We start from the raw sequence: 27,678 nt of genomic DNA on the forward strand, positions 1-27,678 counted from the left end.
GGTCGAACTTTCGAGGTTCGACCGGGTCGAACCGGTTCGACGAACCTTCGAACTTTTCATCAGATTCGACCGGTTCGACTTTGTGGACAGTGTGGCCAGACCTTGATACAAACATGTCTAGGTTTGGAGAATTTTTTTTTTTTATGCAAAGGGTTATTTTATTTTGTGAACAGCTGCAATTAAAATAAACTAATTCTAATCACTGAAGAAGTTAATAACTTAATTTTTAGCACTTTATTGACTAAAACAGTCAATCAGCGCTGCACTTAATTCATCTCTTAGCCATTACCATCCAATCCGAAGCTAACTGGCCAGCCTGTCGCGCATGCGCACACGAGTCGAACCTCAATACAAGGTTCGTCGAACTTTCCACTAAAAGTTCGAAAAAGTCGAACCTGGTCGAACTCGAACCGCGGCCGGTTCGCGACACCCCTAATTCTGAGTTTTGGCCAGAGTTGCCCTTTAAAATATGACACACTGATATTTAGTTACTTTCTTCGTGACCGCTGGTTTGCTCGAACCCCAAGAGACGTGGAAACCGCAAAAAAGGTAGACGCTTAAATATGATTGATATTGACCTTTGATGCAATATTGGCGCAAATTCTTCAGATGTTGGCACAATGCAGCAGGATATGCACTTTGGCACAGTTCGTGTCTCACCAGAAAAGGTGGTGTTAGACTGGTGGCAGCTGATAAAACCCATTTGCTCCACTGACGTCTAACCCCTGGTTAGCTCAGTTGGTAGAGCGCTCCACTGGAAATGGAGAGGTCCCGGGTTCGATACCGGACCAGTCGGATTTTTTCGGCCACGCACCAGTCAGTCATCTAGCTGTTTGGATATTTGTTTGTCCTTTGTCCCTCTTGCTCCCCTCCTCCAGAGATTATTTTCGTCATTCTTGTCCAGCTCGCTCGGACTTTTGCATTTAATTGCGTTATAATCAGCTATGACCTCGCATGTCCCATACCACATATCGCGGCTGCTGCAGATTCGCGTCTCATGCGATAGAGATGGGGAAACCCGCTGCACACTAGCTTGTCCCACGTAACGGTATTGCCGATCGCGCGGTTGATGCGATTCATGTCGCACATCGCGTGATTGATATCCGGCGACAATCGGGGAGTGGGCGATGTTTCAAAATTTTTGTTATGGGATATTCAGCTCCAAAAACAGGATGGGCGATTTCTCAGAGGCAACCGCTCATAAGGGATTTTGCGGAAGATGACCTTGGCCTGTTTGTTGGTCAAGAGTAACGCTTGACCGTAACGTGTCACTTTTCTCATCAAACTCAGCCCTAGAACATGTTCTGCGTTAAAACTGCATCTTGGAATGAATGCGCCGAGAAACTGAGGGAGAGGAGGAGACGAGAGAGCGCGCGGGGGCGTCTAAACGTCAGGCTCTGGTTCGAATGATTAGTGGGTAAAGCTGCCTTTGTCTCCACTGCACTCATTGAACACGTCCAAATGCGAAAGCCAAACGCCGGACGCCCGCGTTCGACAAGTGCAGTGGAAACAAAGGCTGCCTTTGTCTCCGTTGCACTCGTCAAACGCGTTGGAATGTGAAAGTCGGGCGGCTGACAGCAGCAGCTAGCTTTAGGCCCACCCAGTCATTGGATCCTGGCAAAGTGGCGTCAAGCTCCCCATGGAGTGAACAATTTTTTCTTGACCTTGGTGAGCCGAACCCAATTGCGGGTGACAGGTTGCTTCATAAAGACATTTCTTCAATAACGAAATTTTGTTGTCCACACACCGGCAAAACTAGTTCACACCTTTGCACCACCACCACGTGCGGCGTCGGTGCTCGGTAGCATTGAAAAATAATTTTCGTGTCTTGAAATATGCAAGAACAATAAATGCTTTGCACCTGACGTCATCCCGTCAGCTCTCCGGCCAACACCAGTGACGAGGAACTCCCCTCTCGTTGGGACTCTCGTGTGTGTCCCAGACATACCCACACGTCGCTATTCTCCCTCTAGATGATTATAGTCACTCACAATTCATGCAAAAGCAGCTCCCCCCTAACTCTCTTCCGTGGAGGTGCGAAATGGATAATGTGACGTCTGTGCATCTGCGGAGATAACCATGAATGACAAGTTGACTGCATGCACGGTGCCACCATAATGATCATGGCGAGTCTGGTTCAGAGCGACCGTTTGGAAGTTTAGAATGGACCGAAATGGCGATTCCTAGGGCACCCGAGACCAATCAGTCCTCAAGAGTTTGGGTCATCTGTATGTTAGTATATGTTTCTGTCGGATTGGGAGGCAGGGAAGGCAGTGACACTACTTTCCCAGGATCCTGCACTTTTAGATCTACCCGCTAGATCTACCGCGCTATCGACTCCTCCTCTCCCAGTTTCTCGGCGCATCGAGACTATTTCTTAGCTGAAAAACATCCTCCCGACGCACATAGACATGGGCAAGATCATACTCATTATTTGCCCTTATTTTATGCCCTTGTTTCCAGCCATTATGATGCACATAAAAAAAATCATAACACAACTAAGATAACTGCATAGGCTCATCCATCTTTCATGTTACAAAATATGTATCATTGTAAACACTGGCCACGACAGTTCCTGAGAAAATATTCCTTTTATAAGTCATCACCAAAAGAGATAGGCATTTCCAAGTGACATTTATTTGTTTCACTGTCACACAACCGTGTACTGAGACAAAAACCTTTGATTTCATTTTCGATGAATGGTGATTAATATTTGAAAATACAGCAGCATAGTGAGATTGTTCTTGCAATTTCCAGAGATGATGTATGTGTCGGTGGTTGCCACAGCAATCAATTCCCACATTAATTGAAAACTGGCAATGCTCACATGAAGTAATTTCTGGCACTATGAAAAGGCCAATATGTATATCAAATCCCAGGGAATTCACCCTTGATATTCTAAACGGCTGGCAATCTCTCGAACTGAAGAGATGAGTGCTTCATTTTCCTGAGGATTATCCAAGATGATGCCATGAAGTTTGGCCATGTAGCTGTCAATGTTTTCCAAGCTGGGTGTTTCACCCGTACCTGCCAAAAGGGAAACAATGACAAGCAAATCAGACTGTACAACAGGGCAGGGGTGGTCAGACGGACATATACAAGGAGCACTAAAAATGACCCATTTTAAGAGCCAGAATCGAAAAGAGGCAAGGCACTTTTTAAAAACTTTTTCTCAGTTGGTGGCCACGGCCAATTCCACTCTTAAAAAGATTGCTTAGTCTGTTTCTTTCACATCTTTGCGCCACAAATTCAGACTTGTACCCTATTTCGGACCTAACCGAGGAATCACAACCTAAATGGTACAAAGAGTACCGTATTTTCCGGACTGCTGTCCGCACCCGGTGTGCAGTCTGCAGGGGCAAATTTGGGATAAAAATATAAGTTTTAGTTTAGATAGTCAGCACCCGATACGTAGTCGGCACGCCGTACATAGTACACATGAGTCTTCTCAAACACGGCACACCTAGACAAATGTCTGCTTTCTTAGCTCGCAAAAGAACTTGTAATATACATAAACCATCATTAACATACTCTTTCATTCACAAAATCCGTAACGCCTTGTCACAATGAACGATTTTGAAAAACAACATTCCTGTATAGTCCACACGTGTAGATAGCCCGCACAGCCTAAAATTTAAACTTTTAAACATGTATAGTCTGCAGAATATAACACGGAAAATACGGTACGTATTTAAGACCAATTTTTCAGAGAGCCTGGAGGAAGTTAGATTTTTAGGACTTTATAGACCGGAAAAAGTCTCGTGAACGGTCGTGAAGATAGCTGCAAAAGAGTCGTCATTGTTAATTCTACTTTGGCTTAGATTGGCTTAGCAGCCAATCCAAATGCTGCTAAGCGAAACCGCTAGGTGGCACTATTTTTTATATTTTTATGCTCCGCACTATTACAGTAAAACCTCGTTATAACAAAGTTGAAGGAGCGGTCGTAATTATTTCGTTATAACCATTAGTTTGTTATAGCCAATGTCCATTTCTTCCCACTATTAGCAAGCAAGGGGAATTATGATTGCTTTGTTATATCCATTAGTTTGTTATATCCCGTTTTGTTATAACGAGGTTTTACTGTATTACAATTGCCATTTGATTTTGTCCGTTTTCTTCCGTTTTCCAACTGTTCCACAGAAACATGGAACAGTGTAAGCACACGCTGTTGGACTATGTGAAGAACAAGTCAAAGATATTGTCTGCTTCTGGAAATTTTAACTGCAACTTTGCCGCCATTGGCAACGAGCTTGAACCGCACGCAGAACTGACTGATGCCATATCATTGCTATTTGATGTGTATGACAAGAGCATGATGCTCACTCAAATCCAAGCATATGTCATCAGACACGAGCAAAGCACGAGGCAGGCAGCTCTAGGTGACTTTTTGAAGCCAGTTTAAGCTCAATAAAGTTCATTTTTTGTAATCTGCATATTTTTCAATCTGTTCTATTCTTACTTTTTTACCATCCCCAGAAAGTCCAAAAAATCGGTCTGCGACTGCACTAAAAGGTTTTAGCCAATCAGTAGAGCACAAACAGGTCTCTCCAGAAGCATGCAGTGTCGCAGTCACAATTGGAACTACAGCATGGATAACAAAGGCTCATGGTTCACATACTCCGCGATACTGCTAAGTGACTGGGTTTAGCAGCATCTTTCTACACATGCTTGACTCACACATTCTTTCAGATACATTTTAAAGCATGTATCTCTAGCATTACAAGAATAAAAAAGGAATGTTGAGCACTAGGACAGCATCAGGTGTGAAACAGAAGTGCAACGTTTGATAGAATCCAAACCCTACAACACTTTCTGGCAAGCAAGATGGCAAAGACTGTTCCAGATTTTCTTTCAAAACTAAAAAGTAGGGGTGTGCGAATACCGAATAGTACTTATCGAATCGAATTAAGAAAAGAAAGCCGAATATCGGATTGCGATATCATTTGTAAGAATTTTTCAGCGTGTTGTGAATGAGGTTATTATATGTGCAGAGTATGCGCCTGGTGCAGAATACGCACCTTGTATGGAACAAAAGCTTAAATGTATAAAAGTTCCAGTGAAAAAAAAAAAAGAAAAGGCAAGCAGCTGCTGATGGTCGTTGGCCACTAAAAATCCAATTTTATGGTGCAAACATACTCTATCTACCCTAAGCATCACAAAAAAACCAAAGTTACAGCCACACGTGCCTTTTTTTTTTTCTCACTAAAAGCACAACCCAACACTGCGACATGCCCTTTCTTATATTTGTATATCTCAGAAAAGGGGCATTTTGTGATTTTTGGTCTCCATTTTAAGATAGAGAAAAGGGCAACCGGGATTTTATTTCATATAAATAAACAGATACCTGTTAAATCTGAGTAATCAGGCTTAAACAATATAATCTGAAGTAAGAAAAAAAACATGTGGTTAGGTGGCGCAGGTCACCCTCTCTGTCCATCTATCCCGTTTTAGAGAGCCTAGATTTAAAAGAGGGAGCAAGCGACGCTGAAAGCACAGAGACTGCTCCCGCGCAGATTGGTTCTCGGCTCGCAAGTGTGCTTGTGTTGTGTTGTCGCGTAGAAAGAAGGCGAGCAAACGGAAGGGCGGCGACGCCTGTGCGATCGACACCCTCGTCTTTTTGTCACCTTCTCGCAGTTCGTAATTCGAATGCAACGCGGCTATCGAACGCTCGGAAACCCTTTCAAATCTAGGCACACTATTTTTCAGTTCCGTTTCATTCCGAATCAGAATATGCGGCTTGCCGTTCCAGAAAAACGACGACGACAACTCTACCGGTTTCATCGACATGGTCAACGTGGTTTTCTTTTTGTGATGTTGCAGTCGCTGATTTCTGCGAGTGTGGCAAGTGTGTTGTACATCGGTGCATCAATTCGAAACGAGGGGCTTTACTTGTGAAAAGAATTAGGCACGACGCAGAATTCCGGCCTCCCAACCATTCCTCTCTGGAAGCGGCGCAAACAGGATGTTTCGATTGTGATTCAAGGTTAGATTGTCTCACAATCATGAGTAACTCTGCATGCTATAAAGTTTGTCGCGTTCGTTACATCTCCTTTTTCTAACCTGTGCGTAAGATTTTTATGGAATGGTAGGACCAATAGGTGTTTCTCGCAAGGTCGGTCTAACATTACGGCGCTAACATCGGGAGGAAAAACGGCTCTTTTGTCAGCTCCGCGCCAACCGTCCGTCTTTGGCCGAATATATTGAATATTCCAATAACCGAATACCAGGAATTCGATTCACGAATCAAATTATTCGGGCAGTTGCTATTCGATTTGAATTCATATATTTGAGTATTCACACACCCCTACAGAAAAATTCAAAACCGAGTCACATTTGCATTTTATACGGCCTTCTGTGATTGCAAGCAACGGTCCCTGACATTTCCTCGGTGCCTGGCAGCTGCTTTATCCTTTGTTGGCACCACCAGCTGCCAACAGGCAACAGGCACAGCTGCCAACAGGCACTTACCAAAATCTTGATCGATCCTTGTATTAATAAAGTGCATGCACCTAGTTTCCTGCAAAATGCATGTTGAGCCAACTCATGGACGAGCAGAAAAGTATAAGGTTGAGATTCAAAACCAAGATCAGCACTCTGATTCTGCACATGTGAGCATCATGCTAGGTGTGCTAGAATGGGCCACCTTTTTAGGAAGAAGTGTAATCGTCCCTGGCCTACTTCTGCAAACGGCAGTAATTACACTCTCCGCATGCTCCACAAAAAAGCGGAGGCACGGGTCTTGCTAATAAAAAGGTCAGGCTAGATTCGATAAGGTCGACATTCTTCCTCGATTTTTCCTATCCGGAGAGCAAGTCGTCTGCTTCTTGTGCAGCAGTTGCGGGGATGTCAGAACGACGCCGAGCTCCGATTGAAAGGATAGTGGTGCAATTCCATGAGAGATTGAACCTGCATGCCCGCTCGACATTTTTGTTTTTTCTGTTTCTTTTTTATATGCGATGTAGACACAAATGAAACGCACGAAACTGAAGCTTGTGTCTCAAAAAAGTGTTTTCACTACGAGAAAAAGAATGCTTTAAGGTTGCGCGGCGGTCCTGCTCTCTCTGCAGACAGCAATAGTTGCCAACTTTGCAATCCTATGGAAGGCAGGTAAAGAGTAGTGTGCCAAAAATGTTTCCTGTTTCATATAACGTACCACAGTTTAAGTCAATTGGACACAATTATTGTGAGCTCTATAAACTAAAATAAAAATATAAAAATTTCTAACTTTAGACTAGGTGAAACAAACACACTAACTTTGAGGCCTTCTACCTCAATATGTATGGCATTAACGAGTTTGAAAACTATACATAATATAGGCCAGGACATCTAAAATATTCCTACAACTTGTAAACTTCCAATAAAAATACTAACATAAAAAAAATTGTTTGAAACAATAAATTTTAAAAAAATATCCATAATGAAAAACAGTTGTAAATGCGAAAGCATGAATGTCGTTCTTCTCCCTTATTTCGTCTGCGGCGTAGTCACATGGACAGCCACGTTTCGTCGGCCGACGACCGAGCGCGCGCTCTCGTCACGTGGCCGCACTGCGCTGAGCTCAGCCGTGCACCCTCTCCAAACTACGCCACACAAGAGCCGATGGGAGCCTTGCTCCTTGATGACGCGTGCCAGCCAATGGGAGCCTATCCATCAGATTTCTGCTACAGATGACATTGGGACAGTGGAAGGGGCTGTTTGGCATGGCTTCAAAGCTGATGACGTTGGTTCGCTCCATAGGACCAGTTAATGCTTTCACATTAATAAAAAAAAGTTCGAGGACACTTAAGCACTTCTTACGAGTTGTGAATGCGAAAGCATGAATGTCCTTCCTCCGCTCCCCCAGTTCATCTGAGGCGTAGTGGCGTAGACGGCCGAGCGTGCACTCTCATGAAGTGGCCGTGCCACACTGAGCTCGGCCGTGCAGTCTCTCCGGAATTTGCCCAGGCGGGCTGTACGGCCAGGACCGCACTGCCGCACCTCTTACCGGCGGCCAGGGCACTGCGTGCACTGAGCTGCCATGGAGAGGGCTTCTCTGGTGGCGCCTTGGAACTACGCCGCACGTGAGCCAATGGGAGCCTATCAATCAGATTTCCGCTACAGATGAGAGGCTTCGCTCCATTGGGACAGGCGAAGTGGCCTTTGGAGCAGCTTCACAGCTGATGACATCGGTTCACTTCATGGGACAAATAATGCTTTCGCATTAAAGAAACCCGGTCTCGACTTCATTAATACTCAGGGGTACAACTCTTCTTAGGCCAGGCAAAAACAACATACAAAACACGTTGCACCATTTGCTTGGTAGAAAAGTTTTAAACGGTATAATTGGCGGTTGCAAAGCTTCTTGACTCCGGTGTATTTCGCCTCTCCTTGCTGCTGGTATCTCTTTTTTATTTATTTTTTTCTAAGAAAAAATAAAATTTTTTGTCACAAATAAGAAATTTTTGTGTTGTAGCTTCCTGTCAGAGAAGATATCTTTCCGGATTTTCTTTTGCTTGTGGCTGTCTACGGGCACTCATGGAAGTTTATGCTCATGAGTGCACGTTCTGGTGGAGAACTGACACACCCCACTTCTGTGTTCACATCAGTTTTGTAGCTGCCCCGGTCACTTGTGAGGAACATATAACGAGGAAACCATGATTCCTGTTTCGGCGCCTTGTAAGCGAAATACGAGCTCTTGCTTGGTGAACCAATGTGCGTGTGTGTGTGTGTGGGGGGGGGGGGGGGGGGGGTGTGGAGGGGAGGGGTCTTGGCAAGGCAGGACTTCTTGAACCTGATTGCACTTGGACTTCGCATGCAGGGCGCTCATGTTACAGGGGAGCCAAGGAGGAGATTTACGTTTGCCGCGGGGTATACGTGGTTCACGATGGCTCTCGCTGTCAGCAGCTGGTAAGATATTTCAGCTCGCGTTTATCGCAGGGCAAACATACACATCCTCCTTGACTCTGGGATAACGTAAGCGCCCCGCACCCCTGTGCCTGAGGCGTCGTTCCTCAATTCTTTACAGTTCTAATAAACGAGACTCGAGTAGTCTTCAGATTACCTCTGGCACGAACAGTTGTCCATGCGCTTCTTTCCTTACGTTTAAAAACGTAACAGCGACCTAAAGATGACGGCTCGTCAAAGCTTCCCCTTGAAGGAGATTTGGAGAATCCACTGAACTCTGAGCGCATCAAGGTGGATTACTGCGACAGCTCAGACTCTTTTGGAATGCACGGGGACAGAATTGGTGTCAGCGCGTCAGTGATGTCATCTGGACACCTGTGAGTTTGTGTGTGTATGCCCAGCAAATGCACAGAGGCGGAGCTTCACTGCACGTGAACCTGGACTCTGCTTGGTTCGTGGCCACTGGCGTTGGTCATCAGCGGGGGAACTCCTCGATCGCAACAGCGTTGCGAAACCTTCGGGCTTCAGATGGTTCGGCGGCACAGACGAAGCAGCGGAAGAAGCGACAGACGTCGCTGGGATAAGTGAGCTCATAGCTCACTCAGATTCTTTTTGCGCCAATTACCTCCAAGAAGATATCTTCCAACAAAATTTTTGCGGTGTCAAGCTCCTAGATGTTGAATAACTGCAGAAGCTGCTACCAGGATGTGGTAATTTGCAGGATACAGACCAGGTCTGCCAGCACTGCTTTGGGCACCTGAAGGCGCTCCTGTCCTGATCTGGAGGCACACCTGATGAAACCAACAAGACATTTCTTCAGGAAGAAGAGCTAATATCCTCACCTGCCGGCACACCTGAAAAAAACCAATGAGGCATTTCTTCAGGAGGAAGCAGCAATCAATGACCTCACCAGATATATCTAACTTTCCAAAGTTTCTCCATTGAAGCCAGCATTTTTCTTTTGGAAAGAGCTCAAAAACTTTTATGGTAAGAAAAAACAGGCAGAGATTGAAAAGGAAGTGTTGGCAAAAATAGCTCAAGTTTAAGTACATAGGCAGTAAACTTGAGCATTCTTTTGTCGACACTTCCTTTTCAATCTCTGCTTGTTTTCACTCCCCGTAAGATTTTTTGAGCCCTTTCCAAATGAAAGATGCTGGCTTCAACAGAGAAAATTTGGAAAGTTGGTTGTATCTGGTCAGGTCATTGACTGCTTACTCTTCCTAAAGAAATGTCTCGTCGGTTTCTTCGTTTGTGCCGGCAGATGAGGATATTAGCTTTTTATCTTCCTGAAGAAATGTCTTGTTGGTTTCATCAGATGTGCCGGCAGATGAGGATGGGAATGCCTTCAGGCGCCCAAAGCAGTGCTGGTGACCTGGTCTGTATCCTGCAAATTACAGTCGAATATCGTTAATTCAAACTGGAGGGGGACCGAAAATTTGTTTGAGTAAAGCAAAGTTTGACTTCCCAGGAGTTTTCTCCCATAGAGACGCATACGATGGGACCTGCATGTTAGTTTGAATTATCTGCAAGTTTGAATTAAGAAAGTTTGAATTCACGAGATTCGACAGTACCAGATCCTGGTAGCAGCTTCCGCAGCGATTCAAGATCTAGGAGCTTGACACTGGGAAAATTTCTGTTGGAAGCTATCTTCTCCTTGTGAATGCGGAGGTAATTGGCGCAAAAAGAATCTGAGTGAGCTACGAGCTGCGTGCATTGCATGCACGACGGCGACGTCTGTCGCTTCTCCCGTTGCTTCGTCCGCGCCGCTAAGCCAACTGGAGCCCGAAGGGTTCGCAACGCTGTTGCGGCCGAGGAGTTCCCCCTCTGACGACCAACACAAGTCGCCACGAACCAAGCAAAGTCAAGGTTCATGTGCAGTGAAGCTCCGCCTCTGTGCCTTTCCTGGGCATACACACATACACAAACTCACAGCTGTCCAGATAACATCACTGACGCGCCGACACCAATTCTGCCACCGCACGTTCCAAAAGAGTCTCGCTGAACTGTCACAGTAATCCACCTTGATGCACTCAAAGTTCAGTCGATTCTCTAATTCTCCTTCAAGGGGAAGCGTTGACAAGCCGCCATCTTTAGGTCGCTGTTACGTTTTTAGACGTAAGGAAAGAAGTGCATGAACAACTGTTTGTGCCGGAGTTAGGCTAAAGAAAACTTGAGTCTTGTTTATTAGAACTGTAGAGAATTAAGGAACGACACCTCAGGTACAGGGGTTTGGGGCGCTTACCCCCAGAGCCAAGGAGGATGTGTATGTTTGCCCCGCGATAAACGCGAGCTCAAAGATCTTACCAGCTCCTGACAGCACTAACGACTGCGAAAACCGGCGTAGCAAATGTAAACCTCCTCCTTGGCCTTGCTGTAACATATGCGCCCTGTACCCTTGCATTCGAGGTGTCATTCCTTTATTATCTACAGTTTAAATAAACGAGACATGCGAAGTCCAAGTGCAATCAAGTTCAAGAAGTCCTGCATCACAAACACAAACACACACACTGGTCCACGGAGTAGGAGCTCGCATTTCGCTTACGAGGGGCCAAAACAGGAATCATTGTTTCCTGTTTGTATGCTCCTCACAAAAGCCCTGGGCAGCTACAAAACTGATGCAAACATAAAAGTGGGATATGCTGGTTCTCCATCAGAGCGTAAACTTTCATGAACTCCCGTAGACAGTCACAAGCAAAAGAAAATCTGGAACGATATCTTCTTTGACAGCAAGCTACAACACAAAAATTTCTTATTCGTGGAAAAAAAAAAATGTTGCTTCTTCCTAAAAAAAAATTAATAAATACCAGCAGCGAGGAGAAACGAAAGATGCCTGGTCAAGACACTTCGCAACCACCACTTTTACAGGTTAGAACTTTTTTACCAAGCAAATGGTGCAACATGTTTGCGTACATTATTTTGCCTGGCCTAAGGAGAATTGTACCCCAAAGTTTTAATGAAATCGAGACCAGGTTTTTCTTCATTGTGGTTGTTTTCCAACGCAGCGGAGGGACGCACGCACGTGAACGACACGTGCGTGCGTCCCTCCGTCGCTATGGCAACTGAAGCCTCTCTCTTCGCTTCTCCCCGCTTCTTCGAGCAACCTCCTTGCCCCGCGAGTATTGCTTGCGGCTTGCGCCGTTATCTAGTGTCGCACAGGGAAGTGTGCTCTCTGCATCGGTCAGTCGGCGCGGTCGCCGGGCTGTTCGTAAAACCGCACTATAACCGGTATATCCCTTCGCGTGCCTGCATTTTAAGCGGTATGTAAATACATGGAGTTCCATGGGAGGCGAACCGGTGGTTTAAAAAAGCCGCGTTATACCCGGTCCTGCACTATAAGCGGTTACGTTGTAAGTGGTCTATACTATATGTTTCTTTTAATGCTTCACATAAAACATATCAATGAGGTTCTACTATCTTAGACATTTGCGGTAATGATTTGGAAAACACTTGAGTTATACAATCGACTCTCGGTAATTCGAAGCTCAAGGGGACAGCAAAATGCTTTAATTAAACATAATTCCCATTAGAAAACAACCCACTCAAACCGTACATACTCCCTGGGAGAAGTTGATTTTTGCTTGCCTCCGCTAACAGAGGAGCAGTATCCCACTAACAAAGGCACGCAGTATTCTCTGAAAATTGCAAGCCTTTCTTAGAATGGAAAATTGCACTTTGTAGTGCTACAAGGGGTTTCCACGGCAGTGGCACTCAGTCACACGGCAAGGAAAGCGACGCGATCGTTCCTAGGCCTAACCACCTGCACAATGTCACTGCTCGAAAGCGAACTACAGACCATGGCATGTTTGTTGACATCAATATATTTGGTGGACAAAATGTCTCATAGAACTTGGTGATGCCTTAAACCAAGCTTTGTTGGCCGCACGCGCTGTGCAGCTGTGCTTGCTTCCGTAATTTCTGTGGGAAAGATGCCATGACACACGCCCGAAGCCATACTGGCTTGGCTGTTTAATTGCAGTGACCGCCTGGCAGCTTGTTCGCGTGCAAGGCTCATTTCTTCTTTTTCCCAACTGCGCACACATTAGATAAAAGCAATGAAGTGTGCACGGGTTACATTTAAGCTTGCTCAGCATAATCACGAGGCTTTTTTATGCTCCTAGAGTTGCCAGACCTCTCGAGCAAGTAAAAAGATCTTTCGAATTAACCGGTCCCAGAGTTTAAACTTCAAATAACCGTGCATATTTTCCTATAGCCTCGTATGTTTAACTGCCAAGACAGCGCCCTTGCTTCAAACTAACTGAAAATTCAAATAAAGCGACTTTAAATTACCGAGAGTTTACTGAATTTGAACTGGAGTATTTTTGCACCAGCAAACAAAAACAATGCTAAAGTTAGCTTTTAAAAATTTTATGTCAACAAGAACACAAGCAATGTGGAGTGGCTTGGATGGATGTAGAAGTTCCACTTTGCAACCATCTAGTATGGCAAAGCATGCAGCTGACAATTATCTCACTGAAGAGACAATCATAAAACAATTCACTAAAGTGAAAACAGTGGATAAAAAGTCACAGCTGGACAGCTTCCTTCACTCAGTTATTTATAGGCACAATAAAACATTGACATAGCAGGTCACACTAAAGTGTAACACCAAGTAATATGGTCGATCATGACAAAAAAAAACGTTGGAAAATACAGTTATGCTCACCTGGCAGTGGCAGGTTGCAGAAGCTTGTGGTAAGGGTAGATCTCAAGCCGGTGAGGTGCTGCTGCAAGGCCAGATTGTTGTTCTTTTGCTGCACGGTTTCCACCTCGAGCTTCTCTATGGCTGCCTTCATGGTATCAATGTGCTTGCTGAGGATGGCATTCTGCTCCTCGTACTCTGTGTTTGACTTGCGCAGTTGTCTTAGCTCTGCCTCACAGACTGTCGGTATGAAGCAAAACAAACAGCAGGTTATTTCGCAAGGCAGGCACAAAGAGCCAATGAGAAATTTGTTTATAATTGGCTGAAGTTTTCATAGATTTGCATACCATAAAATGCCAAACAAATGCCTGTATAACAAAAAGAAAGTTAGTCATATAATTCAGGTGAGCTTTATTGAAAATAAAAATGGCACACTTCCGATAAAATGCCCAATCCTTTCAATCCTAATGTGACCAAACTGCTTAAATAAAATGGCCCGTCAAAGTTTTGAAAAAATCTGAAGTGGCACAAGACAGCTGCAGGTTAGCTCTTGAACAATAAACACCTATTGCACAGTGAAGCCTTGCTACCTTGCATGGTATCTACAGATGCCAATTTAAAGGTCCAGGCAAAACTCACTTAGAGCTCATTTCTTTAGTATGTGCCTCCACTGATTGTTACTTAAGCAGGGTGTCTAGCAAATTATTGTTATGAATTTCCCTGGCTTTTCCAGGTTTCCCCTGAAAATTTCAGGTGAAATTCCCTGATTACTGTAGAGGCAGGTAAATATATAAGACCATTACGACACAAGGCATTGAGCATTGAGCACTGTGAGGATCATTTTTCATGGGCTTAATCCAACATGCATATTCCGAAATATTCGGGTTCGTCCAGTCCGGATTAAGCTAGCACTTTCTTGCCGCTGACATCGTCAGTGAAGAGGCCACTTCCGGAAACACAATGAAAACACGACACTCAACCACACACGTCAATAACCGAATGGCAGCGTGGCGGCAGATGCACACTTTTGGATACTTTTGGCTTAAGGCTTGGATTGGATTGGATTCGGGTAGCACATTCTACATCGGGTGAGCAGAGTCCACGCTCCACTCTAAGCAGAATTTGTTGCCTATTTTTCTGCCCCCAAGTCCTCAAGTCTTTGCTCAGGGCACTCAATGGCATTTCCGTCTCATTTTTCCTGACTGGGCTCGCTTTTTGACAATATCCCTGACAATTCCCCGATTTTTCTTGGTAATTAAAATTTCCCTGACGATTCCCGGTTTTCCCTGTCGCTAGACACCCTGCTTATGTCAAAGGAGCAGGGCAGAGGGATGTGCCAGCTCACTTTAAAAGCAACTTCAAGTAAAACATGAGACCAGCATGTCAAAGGACGTTCTGGCCAGGTGAAATACGAGGTGTGAAAATTTAATTGCTTAATTGCCGGAAGGGCCACAGCTGTCATGCTGGGGCACTACAAAAACAGATCTGGACATGTTCGACTTGTGCTTATCTGAGACACAGACAAAGTAAACCATTTGCTGCTTAGCAACAGAGGAAGTTGCACATGTTTGTGAAACACTGTTGGCCATAGAGCAGTGAATTGACATCAAGTTTTGTGTGAAGATTGGTAAAAGTGCCAGTAAATTGTAGGCCCTATTAACAATGGCATATGGTGAACATGCTATAAATAAATTGAGTGCTTTTAAGTGGCATAAGAGGTTCAAGAAAGGCCGAGAAAATATGCACGACGACGTAAGGAGTGGATAGCTCTCGACCGAAAAAGCATACATGTCTCACCCGCAGTTCAAGACCATGTTTGTGGGCTTTATTCTATCACGAAGGAATAGTTTACCACAAATTTTTTGAACAAGGACAAATGGTCAATCAACACATTATTTGAAATGGCTGACATGGTTACGGGAATCAGTTCAAAGGAACAGATAAAAACTCTGGCCTGACAAGTGGATTCTTCCTCATACAATGAACTTTCTCATGATGCATTAAGAGCTTGCAAGCCTCTAGCTAAGAAATCCATTAAAAAAATCAACAATCTGCCCCATTCACCCGACTTAGCCCCCCAAGTTTTGGAGTTATCCAAAATTTAAAAAATGCCCCAAAACGAGGAAGATTTGTGGGCATTCCTGACATCTAGCACAATGCGACAATGTTACCTCAAGGTATACCAGAAAACTAACTCTAAGGATGTTTCCGGCAATGACACCATCTTCTCACGAAGTATGTAGCTTCACAAGGAGAGTACTCAACAAATGGACGCAGCTGCTAGTGTACAGATGAGCAAACTGCTCTCACTTTGCTGAGAGCTATGTCTTGCAGTAAACGAGGCAAGCGAAAAACACGATTTTTCGAGCTCTGTAGTTTTTTTATTTATAAACATGCTCTGCTGTTTTCAACAGCAGAGCATGAATATAATTGATAAAAATTAAAGACGTCGCCGGCTGTTAAAATTAATTGAGGAGACAGCGAAAACTATCGGCGGCTGCACAGATCGCCAAAGTAATTTGGCGGGGAGTTGCCTGTCGTAAAGCTACGTCACCATTCCAAAGACACGGACGATGTAGGAAAAGAGGTCGAGGAATTGCCTTAACTGAAATAAATGATCTGTCACTGCTTGCTCATGAAATGGCATGTGCACTTTAGAAGTCGTAAAATTCAGGGAATTTAAAGACGCATCTGCTGATAATTAAGAATATCTTGTCAGTCTATCCTGCAACGAAGATACTGGCTCTCAATGCAATGTCCACTCAAAGCGAGACCTTTGGATGGGGCCACCCAGAAAAACAATATAGTTCCTTTGTCAAATGCTCGACCCATACCATTCTCCCTTCTATCTTCTCTGAACCCCCCCCCTTATTTCCTCTCTTTCTTCACCCAGGCCATTGTCCCAGCCAATGAGGTCGGCGGAATATTTCTTCTAGCTGCCAGTTGCAAAGATGTTTTGTCCTGTCCTCGTTCTATAGAGTATATTGCTTTACTTTTACCCCTGAAATGGAAAATCGGCGTGTCTAACAAGCCCCCCGAAGGGGAAAAGGAGAAGTGCGTGGGCCCCGTAGCCAACTGAAGTTAAACCGACTATGATTGGCTAGAACAGGAAGAGGGCAATCTTGGTGCGTGACATTAACAGCCTCTGAATTCGCTGATTTGGACGGATCCCTGTCAACGAGCTCGGAGCTATGCAGATGTCGTTGAATTTCTTCTCTCCATCCGACTTCTTTTTTATCGCTATCTCGTTCTCTTTCTCCTTCTCCGTATCTCTCTCTTGCCCTCTTTGTATGTCCCTCTCTTTCTTGATTTTCGCATTCTCTCTAGATCGTTCTTTCAGGCCCATCGAAGCACTAAAATTTCTTAAGCACCGATGCCGTTCACTCGCTGCAACTTTTTGCCGAGCTTGATTGCTGCTGAGAAAATCTGAGGGTCCAAGATGAGTTAACCACCGAAAGCTGCTTGAAGCAACAGTTAAATATGATGCTTACCTGCTTCTCAAAAAAAGTCAAGGTTTGGATTCAACAACACCGAAATGTGCAATTCCAAGCATCCGTGAACCGGTGATTCAGCAGATGCTATCGTCTCCAGCAGACTCATCTGATCAATCCGTCAGTGACGAGCCTTTTCCTATCCTTGAAGCCACTCATCCAAATGATCACGGCATCTACGCCGGCAAGTCGGTAAGTGGGACTACTTCGAAGTCATTACCCTTCCGTTGCCAAAACTAGTGCGCTGAATTCATCAGATTAGATTACACTTTATAATTATTTAAGAATAATTATAACATGTTTTCAATGTTTTCTCGTCCTTCCTGCTGAGTATTTAGGTCAATGATTTTATTAATTTTCAAATAATTACATTACTAAATTATTTTTTTCTTTTTTTCAGGATTACTCAAATTATTTTTGTTTCTAGATAGCAGAGTTTTCTTCTCACACACGATAGGGAGGCGCGGCCGTGCGGCAGTACAGCACCGGGAAAACACGTGGTTGGCTCTGACAGCTCGCACTAGGTCGCAGGAGCCGAATCTTTTGTCGTCTGCCAAGTTACGTAAAGCGGGGGGTACGATAAACAACTTGGTGTTCATAAGGACTTATGTTTCGCCGATTTCGCAATTTGAAAATAACCACAAACAGTTTGTCCCGCGAACTATTCACCCCATGGTAGAGACTACATCACGGATCAGGAAAATTTGTGCCGGTGAAATAATTTCGAAATTGGTTAATTTCCTAGTTGAACATGCAGCACGGCAATCTCAACACAGCACGTCAAAGATTGTTTAATCGCAAGTTATAACTTGGAAATAAATAAATACAAAAATTTGCATAGTTTTCCTGACCCTCCTCACCCTCCTGGGGCCCGCCGCAGATCAGTTATCAAGTTTTCCAGAACCCCCCCCCCCCCCCCCAAAAGTGAAAAGCCTGAGGGCGCTAATAGTGTGGCTACTATTTATTTTTTTTATTTTTATTTCACAATACTGCAGACCCCATAGGGCCCAGGCACGGGTGGAGAAAAAAAAAAATAAAAAGAAAGCGATGGCAGAAACACAAACAAACACATTTTCAACACAACACTGATACTAAATAGCATATATCATCAGAACCTCGCAAGAAAATACATTATGGGTAAGGCTATCAACAGTGTCTTTTTCTAAGCAATTCCATTCTATTATGGTCATAGGAAAAAACAAATTTTTAAAAATACTGTTTGCACTTTGGTATGGCTCTAAAGAATACCATGATTAAAGTGTGTATTTTGGCGTGTGAATATGGTAAGACAATCTGTGTAGCATTAACAGACTCACAAAGTTCTACGGTGCTGCAAAGGGGGGATGTTAAGTTTTCCTTTCATTGCCGAGACGCTGCTTTCTCGTTTGAAGTCTTGGAGCATAAAGCATGCATCTTTGTTCTGTACAGACTCAAGCATATCTATTAGGAAAGGCTCATGAGGGGCCTACACTGACAAAGCGAATTCCAGCTGTGATTTGACAATGATGTTATACGCACATTGTGTCCTGAGAAGCAAATTTTAAATGCCGTTTAAGTTATTGATCTGTTTCCTTTGGTGACTATGCTCTTCATCCGTGTTTCCCATGTAAGCTTAGGTATCAAAAATATGCCGTCATTTTAAATTCGTAACTTTGTCTATTTCGCTGTCGTAGAATCGAGAACTTCATTAGTTTTTATTAGGGGTGTACGAATACTGAATAGTAGCTTTCAAATCGAATACCGAATCAATTAAAAAAAAAAACCTGAATATTGAAATGAATATCGAATAGTGATTTTATTTGTAGGAATTTTTCAAAGCGTGCTGCAAATAAGATCATTATATGTGCAGAGTATGCGTCTGGTGTAGAATATGAATCTCGTACAAAACAAAAGCTAAAATGTATAAAAGTTTGATGAAAAAAAAAGGCAGCTAATGATGGACGTTGGGAACTAAAGATCAAATTATATGGCCCAAACATAATCTATCTACCCTAAACGTCACAAAAAATCCAAGGTTACAGCCAGGCGTGCCTTTTTCTTTCTCGTTAAAAGCACAACCCAAGACCGCAACTTTTTTTTTTTTAATATTTGTATATCTCAGAAAAGGGGCATTTTGCGATATTTGGTCTCAATTTTAAGGAAGTAGAAGGGCACCTGGGATTTTATTTCCCGTAAATAAACAGATAGGTGTTAAATCTGAGTAAACAGGCTTAAACAATATAATCTAAAGTAAGAAAAAAAACATGTGGTTTGGTGGCACAAGTTACCGTCTAACCGCCGCTATGCATCCATTCCTCCGTCCATCTATCCTGTTTCAGAGAACCTAGATTTAAAAGAGGCAGCAAGCGAAACTGAAACCACGGACACTGCTCCAGCACAGATTGGTCGTAAGTGTGCATGCGATGTATTGTCGCGTGGAAAGAAGGCGAGCAAAGAAAAAAGCGACGACACCTGCGCTGCCTGCCCAATCCCGATGGACACTTTCGTCTTTTCGTCACCTTCTCCAATTCGTAATTCAAACGCGGCTATCGAACGGTTGGAAACCCTCTCAAATCTAGGCACACTATTTTTCCGTTCCGCTTCGTTCCGAATCAGAATTTCCAGCTCCAAAAGAACGACAACGATAACTAGGCTGGTTTTATCGGCGTGGTTAACATGTTTTTTTTGTTTTTTTTATTGTGCAGTCGCCGATTTCTGTGAATGCGGCAAGTGTGTTCTACATCGGTGCTTCAATTTGAAACGAGGGGCTTTACTTGTGAAAAGAATTAGGCATGGCGCGGAATTCCGGCCTCCCAACAATTCCTCTCTGGAGGCGGTGCAAACGGGATGTTTCGATTGTGATTCAACTTTCAAGGGTAGATTGTGTCCCGATCATGAGTAAATCTGCGTGCTAAAAAGCTTGTGGCATTCGTTACTTTTCTTTTTTCTAACATGTGCATTAGATTTTTATGGAGTGGTAGGACCAATAGGCATTTCTCGCTTGGTCTATCTAACATTACGGCGCTAACATCGGAAGAAAAAAAAACGCTTTTTTGTCAGCTCCGCACCGGTCGCTTGTCTTTGGCCGAATATATCGAACAGTCGAGTGACCGAATGCTAGGAATTTGATTCGCGAATCAAATTCTTCGGGAACTTTCTACCCGATTCGAATTTGTATATTAGAGTATTCGCACACCCCTAGTTCCTATTTCTCATAAAAAAAATAATAAAAAAGTGTTTTCCTATCGCGAGAGAGTGTTGTTACATTTCTGTTGTAATGTGCACACGCGTTTGTTTCTTTTTCTTAATTTGGAGTATCACAATTGTTTATACGCAAGAATTTTTGCGCTAATATTGTTATATCAAATCCAAATTTGGCATAAATATGCTTTAGGACCTGTAGACCGCAACTATGAAAAGGTCTGGTTATGATGTATGCATATATAGTTAAGAGAATTTAAAGATATGTTTGTCAGCCCTTGAAAATAGCTTTTTTTGTGATTTCCAATTATTTTACATTAAAAGAGGCCTAGCCCTCACTATTTTTGTTGTTCATTAAACCAGAGTAGCTCATTTAATGATGCTCTTTTAGGTTTGCGGCCATGCCCCGTGTGTGCACAACCCACTTTTTTTTTTTTTGTACATTGCACATAGACCATCAAAAACAGGCTATTTAAATAAAAACAAACACCAGATTTATTTATTAAAATGAGATTAGGCATTATAATCTGTGAAATTTTCCTTCAGCCAATATAAATATTAAAAATAAAATTGTTTTCCATTGCACATGCCCCCTTAAAAGAGAGGACACTACCTGGGAATGTCAACTTTTAAGCCACTCTCTCCACCAGTGTGGTATTTGCAGGTGGTGTTTGTAGCCATAAAGATGGCGGGCATGCTAAGTGTCAGCCCTGTGAACCAATTTTATGAGGTACTAACTCCCAGAACGAAATAAAGCATAGTTTTGCATGGAATCTGCTCAATGAATCTATCGTTGAGGAATGGTGTTGATAACCACATATTTTTCTGGTGGAATGCATGCTGAAAAACCTGTTGCTGGTTACTATAAAAAGAAATTTATAAAAATATGCATTTTCTAAATATAATAAAAATTATGAAATAACTTCCTTTTTTGATGCATTTACCAAGTTTTGCAAATTACAATTTTTCCTAATAGAGAAACACGAAAATCCAAAATCTAAGTTAATAGTAACCGGCTCCATAAAATTTCGGCATATAAGCCGCAAATATTAAGACTCGATAGTTTCATACTGAAACGTTAGTTTTATTAAAGGGGCACCGACACCCCAAAGGTCGTATTTTTTTTTATTGTCTAAAGCGATGCAAGTTGTAGTCATAGACTTTAAAATGATGCAAGTTGTAGTCATAGACACACAAAAAGAACTCATTGTAAAAAAAAATTTCCTTGCACGAGCGCGCACCTTTTTATTTTTGCCGCTGTTCTCCCCCACTGCTCACCTCCTTGCTTCTTTTGATTGGTGACGTCAGAAATCAGGAAATTTAGAAGCTTTGTAGGCAACATTTCTATAACATTTAATAACGGCAATTGTAAATCAGGTTTTTTAACGCAATTTCGAACGCACTACGGCCCCTATTTTTGAAATACCATAAATCAGAGTCCGGTGTGATTTCGCTTCCTGGATTTGTATCCTCCGTCGGAAAACTTGGTGGCGCTCTAGCAGAGGATGATCGGCGAGTCGGGGAAGAAACCGGTTTTTTTTCCCACGCCAGCGCCTTTCTATACCGCCTCCTCACCTCCTCTTTGCTTCGGGTCGCGGTGGAAATGGCGCTTTGCTTTGTAGCGTGGAGCGGAGGTCCGAAAGAAAGTCGACTCGCAGAAGATTTTCTTAATTCACCAATACTGAATTCCCAAGTTTCGAATTTTGAGGGCAATGTCCCGGCATCATTTTCTATCATTTCGGATAACAAAAAAAATATGATTTTGATGTGTCAGTAAGGTGAAATTTATGCAAAAAAGTGTAACAGGAAAAAATGCATTCCAACAGCACCATCTAACCTCTACCTTCTCTTTATCATCGGTGGACCGAAAATAATATATAACAAATTAACTATCCAGTGTAAACTAATGAAACTTTCTGGGAATACTCTCTAGGTGTTGGTGGATGTAATTATGGAAATTTTCGAAATCAACAACTTTTGCAGAAATAGTTTTTTTCTGAGCAGTGTTCCCCCTCAAAGGAGGGTTGCAACGACTTTAAGATTAAAAGAATTTGCATCTCGTCATTTTTACGTTGTTTATTGTGTCTCGGAGGATAGAGAAAACATTTCCTTCATAAAAAAAATGTCGCTATTCTACTGCATTACCACAAAGTCAAAGTCGAGTTTTTCCCCGACCTGCAGCCGTGAGTGGCAGCCGAAAGAACCTATGGCGAGAAGATGACGTGACATCACTCGATTCTAAGCTGCAGCATAACACCCGCTAATGTCAGCAGAGAGAGGGGAGAGTCCTCTGAGAGAGCACACAGGAACCTCACCCCTAATTACGTTACTATGAGTGGGACCAGGTGTAACCCTGAACAGTGGGAGGGAGTTGAGGGGTGCCAGAAATGCCAATACGGTATCTTTTGTTTTACACAACTAGGACACGCAGGCAAAATCGGTTTTCTGTTCTTTACAAGTGTCAGAGGGCAACTTCCACGAATTTTTGATCGAAGTCCGGAAATCGTTGCACCCCCCCTTTAAATGAAGCCACAGTAAAAAGGGGGCACGTAGACTTTTTTTTATTTCTTTTATCTCGGTTGGTAGCAGTGATGTGATTGGCCTAAGCCATTTTGGAGCACCTTTCGGAACAGCCAAAACGGTGTTTTGGAGCAGCAAATGTGGCCTTTGGAGCAACCAAAACACTGTTTTGGAGCAGCCAAGACGATGTTTCGGAGCAGCAAAAGTGACTTTTGGAGCAGATAGTCTTAGAAAAATCAAAATATTTGTTTTAAGTGCTGTGCAAACGAAGGGCACTTCGTGTTGTGTTGTGCTCTGACGTGACTTGTGGTGACGGAACTCGCTGCTTGTGGTTTTACTGCCGAGACATCCCACAAGTGTACAGCGCATTGCTGTATGCATTGCCGAGCAATTCCGAAAAACCGCTTGCCACCATTTTACTGGTTCCCGACATGCCAGATTTTCGTCAAAAGTAAGCAAACGTAAAACAATGGATTGCACACATCCTGGCTGGTGCCTCTGTCGTTCAATCATGTTCGCATGCACGTGAGGGAAACTTCGGCAGGCTTGCAGTTGCGCGTGCTTCGTCGGGCGAGAGGAGACAACGGCTGTTCGATTGAAACCGCAACCATTACAAGGGCGCTGTTGGCGTTCAGCGTGCAGACATTGTCTTCTTTGCTTTAACTCACTTCTCTTCACCAACTTTCTTTCGCGGTAATTTTTCACGTACCGGGGTCCCTCTCGAAAGAAAGCCCACTGAGAGAAACCTAGGTAATCAATACTTCGACAAAGCAGTCTTTGACTTAAAGAGGGATTTCTGTAGTAATGTACGATCTGAACAAGGACAGGAATGTTGATGCACATGCGGCGGTGCTTAGTTTTATTTTCGAAAGCGCCATATCTGCAGCGACGTGGGGACGGCAATACCCGACGTCGCACGACCACGGTGACTGGAAGCCAGGGACCAAATATAGTTTTCCCATGGCCCTTGCTTTCAGGAGCAAGTGCTTCAGCTCACAAAGTAACTCTTGCCACGCAAAAACATAGTTTTGTTTCACAGCATGATTGCGTGGCTGGTACCCGGCACACTAGCATCGAAGCGTCTGCACACACCCGCGTCTATCGTTGAAAATATTTTAAAAAAGACACGAGGCGAGACCCACAAGACGACGAGAGCGCGAAACGCGAGACGGCGGGAAAACCATGCAAGACGGGATGCAGGGCACTTTGCGTCGGGCGGTCGCTTGCGCCACATAACACACGCATGCTCTGTTACGGTACTCAGTTTTGGTTTCGAGGGGCGACCGAATTTGGTCCTTTGGCGCAGGCTTGGCGCAGATTAACCATATTTTGGCAAAATGTAGCAGGGCTAGTCTCTTGGTGCAGTTTGGCACAATTGGCGCAGAAATCACATCACTGTGGTAGGCATAGAGAATTCCACCCATGACGCAACTGCTCACTATTTCACTGACCCGGATGCCCTTTATCTGGCTGGTTCGATGTAGCCATAAGAATTTTGGGAGGAGACACGCGAGCGCGCTTCCCCGGTACGGGCAAAGCAGTCTGGGCGGTGCTATGCGCAATGTCACAAAAGTGCAGTATGCAGCTCTAGGAGCTCTTTAAAGGGGCCCTGCAATGACTTTTTCACTAATTTTTAATTTGCACCGAACCTGAGCGCACTGAACATAGTAACTTAGTAAAACTTTTCTTTTCTCGAAATTCCCTTTATTTTAAAAGTTATAAGCAAATTAAAATTACAAAAACAAGCAAAAAATAACCTCCCTCATGACGTCCTTGGTTGCTTCAGAGTGGCCGTGAACTAGAAGAGAAGTAGTGAGCTCATTGAGTGCTCACGGCTGCCGCACTCCGTGTCGACGGTGCGAGAGGGCGCCATTAAAGCGTGTTCTGGATAGGCTGTATGCAGCGGGCAGCCAGAGCGGCCCTCATTGCATTTTCTGCGCGATTAAATACTCATTCGGCATGACACTTCATCGACCACAAAAGACAGCAAACACAGGGTAAAGATCACTTTAGAATGGGAGCTGCTTTGCGCTGCCATACCGTGAAACAGCCAAACCGCAAGACAAAGCTTCTCGCCGAAGGCCTTCGGAACGCTCGGAGCCGGTCGCCGCGTACATCCGGGACCTTTTAGTGTCGGCGCCTGATCCCACTGTTCCTTTCTAGTATGCGCCGTCTTTTCCACCGCTTGGTGGCGGGTATGTCGACGGGTCATTTCTTGTTTCGGTACTTTATGAACTGCATTCGTTTCTTTTTTGATCTAAAATACTGAACAGAAACTACTTTTATAAATAACTGAAACGGTTCGCGCCACTTATATTTTGTATTTCGACTAAAAAGAAGCATTTAGCGGCTCTGACCAATGGTAAGCCGAGGACCAAAGACGTCACATTTTGCGCGCTTTTGGTACCGCGGGTCGCCCTCGTCAGTGGAGGAGTTTTCCGCGTAGTTTGGTTAAAATATGACGCACTGATATTTAGTTACTCTCTCCGTGCCCACTGGCTTGCCCGAAGCCCAAGAGACGTGGAAACCGCAAAAAAGGTAGACGCTTAAATATGATTGCAGGGCCCCTTTAAGAACGGGAGGCCTCCCCAGCTTAGACTTGCTTGTTGCTTGCTACACTTGCTGCTGAAAGCAAAAGGGCACATACCACGATAAAAGCGTGCATGCAAGAGCCCTGTTCCATTGCCACACTGAGAATCTTATACTCCAACTTAACTCTTTGATGTCAGGCCACAGCAATGGCGCTGCTGTTGGCACTGCACACAGGGCAGACGCTTTATCTCACTCCAACCTGGCTTTTTGTGCACGCACAGTGCCCAAAACTAGTTTGGGTAAATGTGGGCTTGTTTGTAAACAGTGTGTTGGTCTATAGTGTTTTTCAGTCATTAAACTCGCTTCTCTGTTTCAACAGAAAAAAAAAATGTACAAGCTGCCTTGCTTACACCCACAGTTGAAATGCAGAGCCAGTTTATCAGAGCTCGCAACAATATAAGAGGCTTGACCGGTAATAAAGACGGTCAATGAATGCGTGGTAGAGAGATTATTGGGGGAGGGGGGGGAGGGGTATGCTCACTAGGGAATTGCAAGCCACACTTAGACCCGCAAAGAGCCACAATCTGGCCACCAGTGACATAGGCCCTCGGAGGAGCAAACATAAGCAGGAGTCTTATTTCTACAAGGTGCCTGAAAAGAGCACTAAGTAATGAGCATAAAGCAGACATCAGAGCAGCCAAGTTGCAGTACCTTTGTTGTGATCCAGAAACTCCTCCGTGAATATTGGAATGTCAAAGCCAAGGCCGTCGTCCTTCCGGCTGTCTTCACTCGCTGCCTGCATGCAGAGTACGATACGAAACATCATTGCAGATTTAAAGCTTCCGCTGTTTTCTTTCTGCAGTACGACTGATCCGGTAGAGCAAACATTTGATTGTGGGCAACTGCCGTAATCTGAGCACTGGTCACATGCAGCTGGCATCATGCTTAGAAATGAAACAAAGAGGGTTTCTGGTAACCTACAGTCACTCACCAATTCACTCATCACTTTATTTGAGGGCTTCTTTTACATAATCCTCGCAATATCTCTCAATACGAAAATTTACTGCTTGTTAAAGCATGCCCTGAGAATGATACTGGGCTCACCTAGCAAGATAACATTTCAATAAAAACCTTTGGGCCCTCATGCAAGCATCATCACAAGCTGCACAATGCACAATGCACAAACTCTAGGTGGCTGGCTAGCAGACGCTCCCGTGTGCGGGCCCCCGCCTATCTGCCTAGCCTTGCGAGCCACCCAGAGTACCTCAAGTTCAGCTAATAAAGATGAATGAATGAATCAATGAATGAAGACTGAGGTGCTCGCTATATTACCACGGTTTGGTCTGTACAGCAGATCAAAATGCAATAAACAAACTAAGATTACACGAGATACTGCCCAGCATAGCATTCTTCATAGGCCCCAACCCCCCTGTGCACTCAAAATTGAAAGGATGTTAAGTCTCGCAGCCACGTTCAACAAGCTGGCTTTGAAAAGGTAAGATGCACTGCTTTGTTCACATTCTTCATATGCTTTCCGAGTCTTGTGCCCCGTTTCAGGGAACCCAAGGAACTCAAGAAACTGCAACAGCACCGATTCTTACTTCCGCACAGAACTGCTTTGATGGACATGAGATAAAGCATAAAGCTGTGGAGTGAGGCCTTAAAACATATGGCTAAAGATTGCAATCTCAAAGTAATGCATAATCAGAGAAACGAACACTCTTTGCGATCCTTCAACATTACAAACAGGCAGGGATGGGCAGTATTTCAAATACAAGTATTTGAAATACGTATTTCAAATACTTTGTGTATTTTGCATTTGTATTTAATTACAAATTGGGTAATGTATTTGACGTGTGTATTTAAATACTAAAACATGGGTATTTCAAATACAATTGTAATTAAATACAATTTTGTGGGAGAAAATACATTACTCAAATTTATTGTCACTGTCCAGAGCAGGAAGAAAACTACGTCCTGCACCGAATGCGGTGTCTCTCTATCAAGCACAAGCGTTTGGTGACTTTGCGATTACGGTGCTAGTCCAGGGCAAGAATTGCGACGAAATCGACGTTCACAGGCAGACTGGCTAAATAAGTGCCTGTGACAACTTGTGATGCTTTCCAGCCTGATTTCCCTCCATATTTTTGCCTGGAACATTCTAAATGCGGGGGTCGTCCAGATTTTTGTAAGTGGTGCGAGTTGCAAATAAAAAATTCTCTAGCTAGTGCTGCGCGTCTTGGTCGTCTCGGTTCTTTGTTGGTCTATGCCAAAATGTAATCGACAAAAAAAGCTGCTTGAAGCTCTGTACTTTTTTCACCTACTACGTCCAGGCTGATTATGTTTTTTTGTGATCATATTTCTATTACGTTACTAGAGACTCGCACACTAGCTCCCGAGTGTGCAATGCAAAATTATAATGCGATGCCCAGA

General features: G+C 43.9%; 2 protein-coding genes across 2 annotated transcripts in view; both read right to left on the reverse strand.

The window, feature by feature from the left end:
- The window catches only part of LOC115322145 (trypsin-1-like), a 106,864-nt gene that overhangs the window by 37,779 nt on the left and 41,407 nt on the right, over positions 1-27,678 (reverse strand). The gene's annotated exons all lie outside the window — the stretch shown is intronic.
- Positions 2,616-27,678, reverse strand: part of LOC8038271 (high mobility group protein 20A) — a 50,163-nt gene continuing 25,100 nt past the window's right edge. Inside the window, exons 7-9 of the mRNA XM_029982452.3 lie at positions 25,957-26,041; positions 13,547-13,762; positions 2,616-3,027 (exon numbers count right to left, since the gene is read on the reverse strand). Coding sequence (XP_029838312.2) covers positions 2,885-3,027; positions 13,547-13,762; positions 25,957-26,041 — 444 coding nt within the window. The 3' untranslated portion in view covers positions 2,616-2,884. The remainder of the gene's footprint in view (positions 3,028-13,546; positions 13,763-25,956; positions 26,042-27,678) is intronic.

Source organism: Ixodes scapularis, unplaced genomic scaffold, assembly GCF_016920785.2.
Source record: "Ixodes scapularis isolate PalLabHiFi unplaced genomic scaffold, ASM1692078v2 PGA_scaffold0__279_contigs__length_252992795, whole genome shotgun sequence".
In the NCBI taxonomy this organism is placed as follows: domain Eukaryota; kingdom Metazoa; phylum Arthropoda; class Arachnida; order Ixodida; family Ixodidae; genus Ixodes; species Ixodes scapularis.